This window comes from Filicampus tigris, chromosome 13, assembly GCF_054856515.1.
Source record: "Filicampus tigris isolate MCC_2025a chromosome 13, RoL_Ftig_1.0, whole genome shotgun sequence".
Classification (NCBI taxonomy): Eukaryota; Metazoa; Chordata; class Actinopteri; order Syngnathiformes; family Syngnathidae; genus Filicampus; species Filicampus tigris.
This window is the reverse complement of record NC_141229.1, coordinates 23363074-23379544: the sequence shown is the minus strand read 5'-3', so window position 1 is coordinate 23379544 and position 16471 is coordinate 23363074. Positions and strand designations below refer to the sequence as shown.

The following is a 16471-nucleotide window of genomic DNA, read 5'->3' as shown; positions in this document are numbered from 1 at the left end:
TATTTTAACGTCTTTAATAGGAATTAAATAAACACAAAGAAAAACGTATATTTTAATGTTTCATATTGATACACAGTGTGAAACATGGGTCTGTTTGGATAAACATGCGTCACTAATTTGCTTGTCTCTAAACAAAGACAATTAGCTACCTGCTGCTGCTGCTACCTGCTGGTATGGAAGGGTACAATGTAGTAAAGATGTGATTACGCTGCCAGGTGCTGGACCGCCCAGGCACACAAATTAGATCATTTCCCATGGCACACCTGATAATATCTCGCACACTGGTTTGCCACGGCACAGAATTTGAAAAACACTGGTATTTACTATGTTTTGTTCTCAGTCATTTGTACCCCTTGCAGTGCTCCTACAGTACCAACAAATACTGTGCCGTAATGCTATGTAATGACGTTTAATGCTCGCATTGGCTGCACGAATGCCAGCATTTCACGCTCCAGTCTAGAGTTTAGCCAGCGCAAGAAACTAACAGAGATAGTGTGAGGTAGATAGATAGGTAGAGATAAAAACAACTGAGCTGAGTTAAAAACAACAAAAAAAATGGCTAGAGGAAATTGTTCATTTCACACACAGTAAAGTCAGATTTGAACATCAAACGTTTTGATGGAGAGTGCGATGTGCCAACCATATAAACCACCGTTCATGCCTTAGGTATTAAAGAAAAATGTTGAATCAACCAATGGCATTGGTTACCGAATAGCTGTTACCGAATGACTCTCACTTTATTTACTTTATTTAACAATGAAACCATGGTGCTCACTGAAGTGAGGTTCATAGAGTAAATAAGTAGGCAGGGCATTGAGCATTCCAGCATTTTCAAACGTGAATATTTCCTCTCTAGTCATAGATGGCAAAGAAACATGCTCAGAGAGCAGACAGAGGGATGCTTTGTCCCCCTTCTTCCCACCTCAAACTTGCACACCATTCCTAACTCAAGTCACACAAATGCTTCATCCTGCTCTTCTTTTCCTCATTCCTCGTTCTTTAGGCCTTCATCTTCAGTCCACTTACAAAAATAACTTGAACCAAAGAGATGCTATCTCTTCACTGCCATGTGCTACTGATCATCCTAAATCAACAGGTAAGAACTGCATTAACTTTTTATTCTTCTTAAAAAAAAAAAAAAAAAAAAAAAAGACTGCCAAATCAATCAAATAATGGAAAAACATCGGTCCAAGATTCTTGGTTGTTTGGTAATTTTTTTCTGTCACAAAAACTGACAGTTTGACAATGGTATAAATTGGTATATGTGTACCAAACAGAAGGATTTTGCAGATCCCAAGGCCTGAGCCGTGTGCACTGCCTTCAGTTCTGCATTTGTTAGTGTTCCTCCACATCTGCTTGTAAAGCTTATTCAGCCGAATGCTGTTTTATTGTTGAATGTTTTTTCTAGTATTTAAGTAGGGCACAATGCGGTGTAAATAATAAACACTCTAAATTCAGCAGTACCGGGATATCTCAAGAAGCAGTGAGTTATGCTCCTTTTTATTTTTTTTATTACAATGCAGTTGTCCCTCACTATATCGTGTATCACCTATTGCGGGTTCAGTGCATTATGGATTTTATTTATTGTACAATATAATACATTTCAGTACAGTGCAGTATGGTACAGTATAGTTATTCAACTGCACGTCTCAGGTAAAGTAAAATGGTTAGTTTATTGAATATAAAGCGATTTGAAAAGTATTTCTCCACTTCTAAAATTTTGTTTTCATTTACTCAAATTTTTTGTTTATAGTTTCCCCACTTTACTATTTAAGGTTATCAATCAAATGTACCAGTAAATTTCAGACAAACATAACCCAAGTAAAAATAAATTTCAGTTTTTAAATGTGGATTTCATTTATTAACAGGGCAGACTATTCAAAGCTATGTGGCTCTGTGTGAGTAAGTACTTGTCTCCCTTGTTAAATTATGAATTAAATGTAGCAAGTCACATTTTTATGAAAGCTGGGTTCATTTTCACGATTATCCCACACCTGATTACCCCTAAACCTTTTAAGTCAAGAAATAATTAAATAAAACTCGGGCTGCACGATATTATAAAAACTTGCAATATGTGATATGGATGTTGACTATAGCGGTGTCGATATTATTGCAATATACAGTATGACATGTACTTAAAGAAATTACATTTTTAGTATCTAATTAAAGTACTTTTTTTTTCATGCGGCAAAATAAACAAACTCAATGCAATGTGTTCTCAATCAATCAATCACATTTTATTTATGCAGCACTTTTCATACATAAAAATAAAACTCAAAGTGCTGTAAAACATCCAAAACACAACATAAAAAGAAGACCCGTAAAAACGCCCTCCCTCACAACAAACCCAAAGACATATATCCACCAGTACATCCGCACTCTCACACACACACACACACACACACACACACACACACACACACACACACACACACACACACACACACACCACACCCCCCCCCCCCCCACACACACACACACAAAGCACACAACCTGATAAGCTGTGTTAAAAAGACATGACAAGGCACAGAGAAACCATATGAGGAAAGGCTACCCCAGGGGAGCTCATCCACGCTGAGGGAAATGACAGCCCACGGCCACAGGGGCGCCACCACCACAGAGACCCCCGGCCCGGATTAGCTGGGTGGACCCTACAAAGTGTAGAGGCACCCGGTCACCCGGACCCAGGGAGCCCCCGCGGGAAGGGCAGGCACCCCCCCAACGCGGAGGCACCTCCATGAGGAAACACTGGAGCTAAAAGCTAACAAAAACTGAGAACAACAAAACTAAAAAGACTTTTTGTAGAATAATTCTCAATCAAAAGAAAAGATAAATTACTTAAAATTAGTTAAAATGTCTTGAGCTTCCTCTTAAAAATATCAACAGTCTCTGCGGACCTGCTATTCCAAAGTTGAGGACCAAAATGGCTGAATGCAGCCTCGCTATGCGTTTTGGTCCTCACCCTTGGAATATTTAAAAGGCCGGCGCCAGAGGCCCTCAGGATCCGTGAGTGTTGGTACGATAAAAGCAAATCAGATAAATAAGATGGCCCAAGACCATTAACACATTTATAAACTAATAAAAGTAACTTAAAATCGATCCTGAAACACACAGGGAGCCAATGCAGCAATTTTAAAACTGGTGTAATGTGCTCCTGGCCTCTGGATCTCTTCAGCACCCGAGCGACTGAATTCTGCAGCAGTTGTAATGGTGAAATACTCTTTTTGGGGAGGCCAGAGAGCAGGACATTACAGTAATCTAAACGATCGGAAATAAAAGCATGCATCAGCACTTCCGTGTTAGCCTGAGAGAGAAATGGGCGGACTCTGGCGATATTCTTAAGGTGATAAAAAACAATCTTAGTAACATTTTTAATATGAGGAATAAAACTGAGCTCAGAGTCAAAAATGACGCCCAGTTTCTTCACACAATGTGAAGGATTAAAAACTTGTAGTTTTGGTAAAAGTTTCTTTCTCTGACCTTCAGGACCGATAACTAAAACCTCCGTTTTGTCCTGATTGAGCTGTAGGAAATTATCTGCCATCCATGACTTAATATCTAAAATGCAATTTAAAAGGGTATCAATGGGTCCTGAGTCATCAGGGGACACAGCAATATACAGCTGTGTGTCGTCAGTATAGCTGTGAAAGCTGATGCCGTGTCCCCTGATGACATCCCCAAGGGGAAGCATATAAAGATGGGGGGCCCTGAATGTGAACCTTGGGGAACCCCACATTTAATTTCATGGGTTCTGGAGGAACAACTATCCATACTTACAAAGAAACATCGGTCTGTGAGATAGGAATAAAACCTGTTAAAAACAGTACCAGAGATGCCCACCAGGTTTTTAAGTCTATTTACGAAAATTTGGTGATCTACTGTGTCAAGAGCAGTGCTTAGATCCAGTAGCACCAAAAGTTTTTTTTTACATCTGCAGTGCACCTAATATCATTTATCAAAATCCTTAAAAGAGCAGTCTCCGTACTGTGGTTCATCCTAAAACTGGGGGCTTGTTAAAATCAGATCTAGTTAAAAGTTCAAAGGTGGAGAAGAGAACTCTGGGGTTGTTTTTATTTACTGTAATGAGGTTTGAGAAATAGGAAGTTCTTGCCCGTTTGACTGTTTTATTGTAGGATTTGAGTTGTTCATATAATATTTCATAGTGTACTGTAAAATTACTTTTTCACCACCTCCTCTCTGCAGTCCTGCATTTCCTTTTTGATATTTTGATTGCATTGTTTCTCCACGGAGGTACAGTCTTTGTTTTTCCAATGCCAGCAGGAGTGCTTTTTAAAATCTCGATAAAATTTACAGCCACCTCAGAAGATAGGTAGCGTTTCTTCACTGTTCTCACCGGGGCTGCCAGATGGTTAAAACTGGCGATGTTAAAATAGACACAGTCAAGTCAACAACAGAGGACACACCAGCAGACAGGCCATAGGTTATGACCAAGTCCAGGGTGTGTCCCCTGTTGTGAGTTGGCTGCGAGACATGCTGTTTAAAATCCAAGCAGTTTAAAAAGGTTTAAAAATTCTCTGGATAGTGGGTCTGAGATGTCGTCCACGTGTACATTAAAATCGCCGGTTATTAAAATCCTGTTGTAACTGGATACGAATTCTAAAAATTCTGTAATAAAAGAAGTGGAATGATGGGGAGGTCTATCAACGGTAATGCGGAGAATAGGGGGACTGCTAAAAACAAAGGCGTGATGTTCAAATGATAAATAGCTGTTAAAAATTATCTCCTTTGAGATAAGAGTACTGTATTTCATGACCAAAAAGTGCACCGTATTAAAAGGCGCAGTGTCAGTTACGGGTGCTATTTCTGTATTTAACACATACATAAGGTGCACCGTATTATTGGGCGCAGGCATGATAAAACATACAATATCTTAAAACACACGGTAGCATGCCATCATCTTCCAAAACCGCTTTATCCTATACAGGGTCGCGGGGAGTTGCTGGAGCCTATCCCAGCCGTCAATGGGCGAAGGCAGACTACACCCCAAACTGGTCGCCAGCCAGTCGCAGGGCACACACAGACACTGTCACTGAGCGGGAATCGATCCCACGCTGCCCGCACACAACTCAGGCTTGTGTACACTACACTATCAGTGACCCACGGTAGCATGCATGCACGCTAAATCATATGCTTGCTAGCAAGCATGCTAACATATGTTTTTAAGAAAGCAGCAGGAGCAAAACTGAGTTCAGTTGTTTTTCATTGAAACATTTAACAATGTACTCACATTGTCAGTGATTAACTATCATCCACAAATCCATCAAAGTCCTCATCTTCGGTGTCCGAAACAAACAGCTGGGCAAGCTCTCCATTAAACACGCCAGGCTCGCTTTCATCATTGTCCGAGTCAGTCTCGTTGCCATGCGGCTCCACAGAAACAATTCCGTTTTTTGCACAACATTGCAAGCAGACACTTTAGCCCAAGCATCCACAATCCATTCACAAATTGTGGCGTAACTTGCCCGGCATTGCCTCCCAGTCTTTGTGAAACTGTGTTCCCCGTTCATCATCCATCTCTCCCACGCCGCTCGCAATTTAACTTTGAACGCGCTATTTACACTGATGTCCAGTGGTTGGAGTTCCTTTGTTAAACCTCCGGAAAAAATGGCAAGCTTGGAGTTAATTTGCTTCACTTGGTTTTTCACAGCGGCTGTGAGATGGTCGCACATGAAGTCACAGATTAACAGCGACGGTGACGTGTGAAAAAAAAATCTGGTCTCTTTGGCTAGGTTCACACCGCAGGTCTCAATTCTGATTTTTTATTTTTTTGTGTAGGCATTCATATTACATTTTGAATGCGCCTCGGTCTTGCGAAAGACCGGAAAGTGACCTGCATGCGAGGCGACGTCACTCCTGTGTCTGCGGAAGTAAATGTGGTCCAGCGTGTCGGGGCATTTATACAGTGAAGCGATTAGGTATGAGGTAGAAATAAATACAGTATTTGGGGAAAATCACCCGCAGTCAGCCACTCTCTCCTTTTTCTCCTCGTCCACCCAGCCCTTTTGATTGGCCTTGATGATGACTCCAGCCGGAAACCTTTCTTTAGGCAGCGTCTTCCGCTTAAAAATATCCATAGGTGGCAGTTTCTGTCCATTACCATGGCAACCAAGCACAACAGTAAAAGCAGACTTCTCGTGCCCCGTTGTGGTATCGCTACCGTGCTGGTCCCCTTCTTCTCCACAGTGTGGTTCACCGGGATGTCGTAAGTAAGCGGCACCTCGTCCATGTTGGTGATGTGGTTGGCCCGGATGCGTTTGTCGGCAATCTTTTTACTACAGTAGCAGCGGAAGATGGCCAGCTTTTCCTTGTAATCTGCCGGAAATTGCTGCGTGGCGCAGCACGGTGGTCCTTGTCGGGATGTGTAACAATGTGATATGTTGTTGTTATTGGTTATGCCAATAGGGGGCAATGACGCACTGTTGAGAGAGTGGAAGCCAAATGTGTAACGCGTTGTTGACGCTGATAAGATGCAGGTTCGAATAAATGCCGACCGAGTTGGGCCAAAGCAATGTTCGATTTTCATTTCTTCTGCAAGCGTTTTTCTCTCTCTCTCTCTCTCTCTCTCTCTCTCTCTCTCTCTCTCTCTCTCTCTCTCTCTCTCTCTCTCCTTATAGCTTGCAGTTTGAACTGTGCATTGTAGGCGTGTCTCTTCGTGGGTGCCATTCATTTTTAATGTTGTTATGCACAATGAATGCAGATACCGGCACTTGATACCTACTGGGGCGTGCTTTAGCGTCCTCTGTCATGCCCACCCTTCTCCCTTTAACGTCCGCATGGTGTCCTCACACACGTCCGCCTTTTCTCTATATAACCAGCGTGTTGGCAACAAATGCTCCCAGTCAAACGCAGCGCTCAACAAAGTCACATAACAATCACAGATATTGGAACTCGGTGCACACATAAGCCGCACCGAATTATAAGGTGCACCGTCCATTTTGGAGAACATTTTAGACTTTTAAGTGCGCCTTGTAGTCGTGAAAATACGGTATTAATAAAAATGTATGCAGTCCCACCCCCTCTTTTCCCATCCCTTGTAGAAATTGAAAAGTTTAAATTCGGTGGCAAGCCTTGGTGAGAACGACTGGAGCATTTGTCCCAAGCCATATCTCAGATAAAAGAATACCATGTAAATAATTGTCTAAAATGGTCGTTCATAGTAAATGTTTTGTTTAAAAAGGAGCGCACATTCAGCACAGCCAGGTTAATTTTTGTGCTGGACATGCACTCATGGTGGCACGGATGAGAAGTGTTAGTATATACCAGATTGCCACTGTAAAAAACCACGTTGTTTCTGTGTGCGAGGGAAGCGTCTGCCAGTGATGGTTTTAATGGAAAAGCTGTCCGGTGGTGCTAATGATAATGGGGGCCTGCAGGGAGAGCTAGTGAGGGTGGTGGTACTGTGAGCAGCTGGTGTTGGCCTGTAGGTAGGTGTAATGTAATTGTCATTGCAATGTTTACGAGCAGAAGAAGAGATGGGGAGAACCCACTGAGTGATTGGAAAACAAGAGTCAGCTGGCAGTGGAATTGGTAACGGCATGTTGGATGTTAGCAGCTAAAATCTTGCTTCCAAGAGAGTTTAGGTGGACCGTCTGGTAAAAAGACCGATGATTACAGAATAGGTTAAAATTGTCAATAAAAGCAAAGTCAAGGTGGCCACAAGTGCATAGGAGCCACGTATTCAGGCTTACAAGGCGGCTGAAGTGCTCGACCCTGCGAGACAACGCCGGCAAAATGCCGCTTATCCAGGCCGACAGACCGCAGGTTTTTAGGAAGGCAAAGAGGGTATGAAAGTCTCTCTTCGTCTGCTCCGACTGTTGGCGTGTTGTCTCATTCGTCCCCACGTGAACAATGAGCCGGGTTATGGATGGTGGAAGAGAGTCGAGTATGCCGGGCAGAATGTTAACTATGTACATGCTATGTTTTGCGCCGGGAAAACAACGGATGATTGTGCCAAGATAGTGAGTGCGTCTAATAACGGTGGTTGGTGGGTGGGATGAAGAGGGAACGCCTGGGGACCCACAGTTGGGGGGAGATTCCCGACCCCGTGGTCCAGGATAGCGCCGTTGAGCCCGAGCGGCGGATGACGCTGGTGAGTCTCGCCGTTGATGTCGGCCACTCGTGTAACGTGACACTGCGTCTTTGAGTAGGCTGACGCGCGAGTGTGTGGCCGGGCCACAAGCGGAACTGCCCACTCCGGGGTTGCCGCTTGAGATCGTCGCCGTGGGCGGCGCGGAATCTGAGGGAGCGCTAGGGACCACAGCCCCATTGTCGGACACAGCAGCAGATGTCTCTTGCCGGAGCGCAGCGATGGGAGCAGGGGAGTCACTCGCCAGGACGGCAAAGCGATGCCCCAGGACCAGTTGTGGGCGGTGTGGTGCATCCCCGCCCCTCCGGCCATGAGAAACCACCTCAACCCAGGTGTTACTCTGCAGCGGTGTTGAGATGGATGGCCCCGGGCAGGCAACCGTGTCCCACTTCACCGTGTCCGAAAGGCCGGCTGCCTCAGCCGTCATTGCCGCTGTCAAGATCTCACGAACGTGCCTCTTCATAACCACGGCGGAGAGTTCGGGGAAACGGGTTGCGAAACAAGAGATGACCGATTCCTTTTGCTGGAGTTCCTTTGACAGCCGACGAATACCCCTTCTCAGGTCAGAGATTGTTTTATTTGCCTTTTCCAGGAGGCTATTGCGTTCATCGTTGTCGTCTATAGGCATTTTAATGAACTAGCCCCAAGCTAGGCTGTTGCCGACGTAAGATAGTTGTATGCTAATCTGTGAGATCACACACGATTCACCGTCTTCAAAAAAGTTAAAAATTAGAAATAAGATAAAATAGTCTCGGCGGCACGGTGGTCAACTGGTTAGCACGTCCGCCTCACAGTTCAGAGGTCGTGGGTTTGATCCCGGCTCCGGCCTCCCTGTGTGGAGTTTGCATGTTCTCCCCATGCCTGCGTGGGTTTTCTCCGGGTACTCCGGTTTCCTCCCACATTCCAAAAACATGCATGGCAGGTTAATTGATCACTCTAAATTGCCCCTAGGTGTGATTGTGAGTGCGGATGTTTGTCTCTGTGTGTCCTGCGATTGGCTGGCAACCAATTCAGGGTGTCCCCCGCCTACTGCCCAAAGACAGCTGGTATAGACTCCAGCACGCCCCGCGACCCTTGTGAGGATAAGCGGTATGGATAATGGATGTTTGGATAAAATAGTCTCCAAGTAAAAAAAAAATGTCTCCCGAAAAAAGTAAAAACGCACTGCGTCGGTGAGGTAAACTCGAAGGAAAAAGAGCAAAAAAGTGCAATCGTTTTCAATTGCAATTTAATTAATTGAACTTCCTTTAGAATTCAGATAAAAGCATACAATTCCAAAAGAAAACGAGAGCTGCAAGCAGCTATAAAGGTCCCTTGCAGCCCCGGCAACGTTGGGGTACTGGCACGTTGGGATGCTCGCACGTCTGGCTTGGAATTTTTTGAAAATGATGCACATGAGATTAAAGGTAAGAGATAAGATAAGAATGCCTTTATTGATCCCACAGTGGGGAAATTTTCAGTGTTACAGCAGCAAAGATATAGGTCACACAGGGACGGCGGCATAATGTAGCCATTAATGTATAACATTGACGGCAAACATTCAGGATCAAACCTATGTAAATATACGCAGTAACATGTGTACACCTACATACATCTACATAAAAAGTATGGGGGACATTCATTTTGGCCTGTACATAGTACAGAGGAAAAATACTCTAAGTAAGTGACAGTGCTGCAGTGCTGTAGTGAAATGTAAGGAACAGCATTGGATAAAAATAAAACTAGACTAACAGTAGTGGGGAATATTGGGTATTGCACGATATGAGCTCAGGTGCAGGACTGCACAATTGCACTAATGTCCGCCAGTTTGTAGAGACTACACAATGTTCTTGTTAAAGATCTGACAGCAGCAGGCAAGAAGGAACGGCGCAATCTCTCCTTTGCACAGCGAGGGTGTAACAGTCTGTCACTGAAGGAGCTGTGGACTGCCTGGAGGGGGTGGTCCGGGTTGTCCAGCATTGATGACAGCTTGGCCAACATCCTCCTGTCCCCCACCGAGTCCACAGAGTCCAGAGAGCAGCCCAGGACAGAGCCGGCCCTCCTGACCAGTTTGTCCAGCCGCTTCTTGTCACGGGCCGAGACGCCGCCTGCCCAGGTGACCACTCCCTGGAAGATGACCGATGCAACCACCGAGTCATAAAAGTTCCTGAGGAGTGTACCCTGAACCCCAAAAGACCTCAGTCTCCTGAGTAGGAAGAGTCTGCTCTGACTCTTCCTATAGAGGGCGTCTGTGTTGTCGCTCCAGTCCAGTTTATTGTTCAGATGAACACCCAGGTACTGGTAAGTTGAGACTCTCTCAACATCTGTTCCCCGGATATTCACTGGTGCAGGTGAAGAGTGCTGGCGCCTACCGAAATCCACTACCATTTCTTTGGATTTCCCTGCATTGATCAGGAGGCGGTTCTGCTGGCACCTGTCCACAAAACCCTGAGTAAGTTCTCTGTACTCTCGATCATCTCCACCTGTGATGAGGCCGACAATCGCAGAGTCGTCAGAGAACTTCTGCAGGTGACAGGTAGGGGTGTTGTAGTTGAAGTCCGAGGTGTAGAGGGTGAACAAGAAGGGAGCCAAGACAGTTCCCTGTGGGGCCCCCGTGCTACAGAGGAGCACGTCAGACACACAGTCCTGTGTCCTCACATACTGTGGCCGGTTTGTGAGGTAGTCCTGGATCCATGCGGTGAGGTGGTGGGCCACCCCAGCCCGCTCCTGCTTGTCTCCCAGTAGGGTGGGCTGGATGGTGTTGAAAGCACTGGAGAAATCAAAGAACATGATCCTCACAGTGCTCCCCGCCTTCTCCAGGTGGGAGAGTGAAGTGTGGAGGAGGTAGATGATGGCATCATCCACACTGATGCCAGGCTGATATGCGAACTGGAGTGGGTCCATTGAGGAGCTCACCAGGGGGCGCAGGTGGACAAGGACCAGTCTCTCCAGGGTCTTCATCAGGTGAGACGTCAGCGCCACTGGTCTGAAGCTGTTGAGCTCCTTTGGGTGGGGGGTCTTTGGCACCGGGATCAAAAGCAATTTTGATCAAATTTGACCTTTATAAAAGGCCGATCATGAGGCAAAATGTGAAAGAAAATGTAAAATGCCCGATTTCCTTTTCAGTTTAGTGTCGGGCTTCAGAGACTTTTTGTCGGTCTTGGGCTGTTACATGTGCCACCAACTTTTGCAATGTCTTTGTGACACATACAACAAGGGCTGCCTCGCTAAACTGCTGAGGGGCAGTTGTGAAGCCATTTTTGAAAAAGTAAAAAGCACAATAGTCTTATAAAACATTGAAGCTGTTGCCTGGCCTGATGATTTGGATCAAAGAATAAAACACGTACACCTTTAGCCAGTAGGTGGCGCTACCACTACAATGAAAAAGAAGTTCGTCAATGTCTTCAGGTGTAGTCTATTATCAAAGGTGATAATCTCCTACCGTTGTTTCAGGCAGGTCGAGAACGATACCTTTTTAATCAGCTACAGAGCAGAGCAGTATAACTGGACAGCTCACATTTTACACTGCAGAACACACACACATTGCATGATGACATCACACGTAACTACAAGATTCAATACACACCAAAATACACTATATCTGCTCACCTGCCTTTTTTTTTTTTTTTACTTCCAAATCTTACCCAATCTAACATTACCACATGTCCAGTTACAATATCCCTGCATACCCAATAACTCAAAATATACCTTTTTTTTAACTGCTTAGAACAGCAGTCACAACTCAGAACTATCCTTCAACACATCTCTGATTTACAAATTCAAACGAACAGGTGCTTTTCATTCCCGAGTAGGATAGCGACGTTCAAGAGCTACGTCAATCTTGGCAACTATTGGACTAGGTTCTGGGCATTGTCTTCCACAGATTTATCTGAACCATGAACAACAGTAGGACTGACTGAATTTTCCATTGGTAAAGACACATTATAGGTTTCAGGCAAACATTTTTTAATTTTTTGGTCACATTCGATGGTCACAGGCAATTCAGGAGTGGTTGGAGACGCGCAGTAGCAACAATCCACTTTGTTTTGCCTTGTTAATTCCTAGCGAGCACTATGTCTCCTGGTGTGAAAACTCTTTTGCATGAATGTCCCGTTGCAGTATGTGTTTCTTTTGAATTGCCCTAACAATGTCTTTCACCGCTGGAGGTTTAAGAAGGTCCAAGTTCGTCCGTAGTTCTCTGTTGAGCATAATGCTAGCTGGTGATGCCTTTGTAGTTGAATGTGGGGAAGTTTGGTATTTGAGAAGAAACTCATGTAGTCTCTGATGGAGAGTTCCTTGTCCTTGTGATGTTTTAAGGGCGTATTTCAATGTTTGCACAAACCTCTCTGCTAACCCATTTGTTGCAGGGTGGTATGGAGCTGACTGGATATGTTGTACTCCATTGGCTTGCAGAAAATGTGACATTTCTTTTGACACAAGTTTAGGGCCATTATCTGAAACAAGTTGGACAGGAGCACCAAATGTACTAAAGATTTCTCCAAGTTCCTTAACTGTCTTCTCAGAAGTCGTGAATTTCATATAGCCACCTCTGGCCACTTACTGTGCGCATCAAAAGCGACCAGAAACATTTTTGTCTTCAAATCGACAATCAAATCAATATGAATGCGATACCAAGGGTCCTGAGGAAAATCCCATTGATGAAGTGGTGCTGCTGGAGGATTGTTATGTTCTGACAGGATGAACAACTCATGCCAATATTTCTGACTTATTTGTTCAGCCCTGGCTACCAAAAGTAACTTCTTGCCATCTCTTTCATTTTCACTATTCCACTGTGTCCTGCATGAAGCTGCTCTAACATTTTAGTACGCAGTGACTGTGGAATGATGATCCTCCTTCCCCATAGCAGACACCCGGACTGAACAGTAAGTTCCCACCTCCCATCAAGGTAAGGCTTCAGGCTAGTCATTGCCTACTGAACATCCATTCATCACCATGTCCATTAAAGTCAGGGTCAGTCCGTGTAGCCTTCCTCACTTGGGATGCCGTTATTGCCGCTCCTTCAACGCTCCTGAAGTAGATGACTGCCAATCCACTGCGGTTGATTCATGTTTTGTGACGGAGTGGTAACCTTGAAAGTCCATCTGCATTGCAATGAGAGTCTGACTTGCGATACTTGATGTCGTAGGAGTGTGTCGACAACAGTAAAGCCCATCCCTGAAGACACGAAGCTGCAAGAGATGGTATTCCTGTGTGCGGTCCCAAGATCGTCGTCAGAGGTCGATGATCTGTGAGCAGTGTAAACTTCCTTCTATACAAATATTGGTGACATTTTCTAACACCAAAAACAATGCTCAGTGCTTCTCGTTCCAGTTGAGCATAATTAGATTCTGCCTTGTTCAGTGTCCTGGATGCAAACGCAATTGGTCTGTCCACACCATTCGGAAACACGTGACAGATGACAACACCCACTCCATAGGGTGACGCCTTGCATGCCAGTTGGATTGCTAATGAAGGATTGAAATGTGTTAAGAACCTCAGATGTGGTCAATGCATTTTTAGCACTCTGAAATTCTTTTTGACAATCACTGGTCCATTTCCATTTTTTGTTTGACACAACAGTTCATGTAGCGGCTATGGCATTGACGCTAGGTTAGGTATGAACCTTCCATAGTAGTTCAGGTGCGTCCACAATGGCTGTGATCTTTGAAGGTGACGTATGTAGGCCATCTGTGGCCTATATCTATAATCTATAACGTGACCTAAATACTCCACAGATGATTTCAGAAATTCACATTTTTCCTTGTAAACTATGAGTCGACAGTCACTTAATCTTTGCAGTGTCGCATGCAAATTTTGAAGATGTTCGTCATCGGTTGCTCCTGTGCACAGTATGTCATCTAAATAGCACTGTACACCACATAATCCAGTGAGAATTTGATCCATGGCACGCTGAAATAGTGCCGGAGCTGATGTGATACCGAACGGTAATCTGCAATATCCAAATAATCCTTTGTGAGTATTTATGTTTAGCATTTCACGTGACTCTTTATCCATATGCATTTGCAGGTACGCCTGATTTTGTCCACCACTTAGTCCTGCAAACAAATCATTAATCAATGGGAGTGGATATTGCTCTGCACTCAACACATTTACAGTCACTTTGAAATCACCACAGGTACGTATTCCTCCATTCTTTTTGGGTACTGGCACAATGGGAGTTACCCATTCCCTTGTTGTAACCGGTTCCAAAACTCCACTTTGAACCAATGCTTCCAGATCTGCCTCGACTTTGTCACGAATGGCGTAAGGCACTGTTCTAGCCTTCATGAACACTGGTTTGCTTCCATGCTTTATGTGCAGTTTCACAGTGATATTTTTCATGCTACCTAACTCTGGTCGAAAAACCTCATCATTCTTGTCCAGTATGGTTTGCAGTTGTAAATTCTCATTTGACAACTGTCTGACCCCTTGCCAATCAAGACGTAGTGCTTTCAGCCACACGCGCCCCATGATTGATGCAAAGTTCCCTCTTGTAACATACATTGGTAGTTTAGCAGTTTGACTGTTACACTCAACAGTTACATCAGTCATTCCTTTAATGCGCACCTTATGTCCTGTATATGCCTTGAAAACAGTGTCAGAAGGGCGTAAAGGAAGATGTTTCATGCACCTCTTGTTGACCTGATATGACACAAGGGCTGCTTTAGACCCTGTGTCTATCTACATTTTTACTGGATGCCCTTCCAAGTTAGTTTTAGCCCAAGAGCAATCTGAGCTTTTATCCGCATTCACTATACATACTGTGTTCACGTTCATTTCTTCAGAGGACGAGCTTTTGTCATTCTACACAGTGTACTTGTCTTTTCTTTCTAAATTTGTCATTGTCTCTTTTGTCCTTTTTCTTATTCTTTTCTGGAATTGTCTTATTCATGCTCGTTTCACATGTCCTTTCTTGCCACAATGACGACAGTCCATTTCTTTACACCAGCAGGTGGATGCAAGATGACCTGTTTTACCACACCTAAAACAAAGTCCTTGAGAAATGCTCTGACTGTTTTCAATTTTGTGCACTTTTCCTGCAGCATTTAGTCGTCGAGCCTCTTTGGATGCCATTTCCATTGTAACACTGATGTTGATAGCCTTTTCCAGGGTCAGGTCGCTTTCATTTACCAACTTTTTCTGTGCTGCTTCATTTCTTAATCCACACACTAGTCTGTCCCTTAGTGCGTCATTTAGCACGTCTTTGAACTCGCAATGTTCAGCTAGCTTTCTCAAGGCTGCCACGAACACGGTTACGGACTCCCCCTCTTCTTGATTGCGCTTGTGAAATCTAAATCTCTCAGCAATGACAAGCGGCTTGGGTGAAAACTGTCCAGTGAGAACACCCACTATTTCCTTATACGTTTTACTGCCTGGTGTTGCTGGTTGTACCAGCAAGGGAAATGTCTTTGGCCCTACCACACTCAAAAACATAGGTATTTTCCTTTCAACTTCAATACCATTAGCTTGAACAAAATAGCCAAAATGTTCCGTGTATGAGCTCCACTTCTCCACGTCCTCATCGAAGGGCCCGACCGAGCAGATAACTCCCGCCATATTGTGCCTGGTTAAACAGCTTGCCACTTATTTCACAGTTTTCTTCCAAACTGTCTCACTGTGGCTTCAAATCCCCCTTTACCTTTACGTCGCTCTCGTCCCCTTCGCGCACCTTGCAAAGTCCCCCGCACACCATACAAACTTTTGCAAAGTCCTCCCTGCGAAACGGCGCGGTCCCCGGGGAATGGCACAGTCTATCACCTGGACTCAGAGCTCCGCGACCTGCAGAAACTCAGGAAAGACACAGCCGTGGGTTCAGACGTCCTCGTCGCCACTTTTGTTATATCTCCTACCATTGTTTCAGGCAGGTAGAAATGATGACACATGTAGAGAACGATACCTTTTTAATCAGCTACGGAGCAGAGCAGTATAACTGGAAAGCCAACATTTTACATTGCACAACGCACACACATTACGTGATAACGTCATACATAACGACTTGATTCAATACACACCAAAATACACTACTGGGTCAAGTTCCAGCAGCTATTGTAATCAAAGCGAATTCATACTTTAAAAATTTTTTTAAATGGTGGACTTACTGTTTGGTTTAGCACATGGCTCCAAGAGACTTTTTGTAGGCCTTGAACTGTTACATATACCACCAAATATTCATAGAGCTAGGTGAAACATACATACCCCACCCCCGTCATAAAGTTTATTGAAAACGCACATTTTTTCCCCCAGTTGTTGCCCCTGGTCTTGAGATGCTATATCCAAAGTTTGAAGTCAATCAGATGAATCCTCTGGGACAAGGGTGCACAAGTATGCCCCCTGTAAATGTGCAAAAATGGGCCAAGATTTCGTGCCTGTTCAGACCATCAAAAC

General features: G+C 44.4%; 1 protein-coding gene across 1 annotated transcript in view; it reads left to right on the top strand.

Moving 5' to 3' along the window:
• The first annotated feature begins 906 nt into the window (after nucleotides 1–906).
• The window catches only part of ccn6 (cellular communication network factor 6), an 81807-nt gene continuing 66242 nt past the window's right edge, over nucleotides 907–16471 (top strand). The window contains exon 1 of the mRNA XM_086050501.1: nucleotides 907–1096. Within this exon, the coding sequence (XP_085906627.1) occupies nucleotides 1049–1096 (48 nt within the window). The 5' untranslated portion in view covers nucleotides 907–1048. The remainder of the gene's footprint in view (nucleotides 1097–16471) is intronic.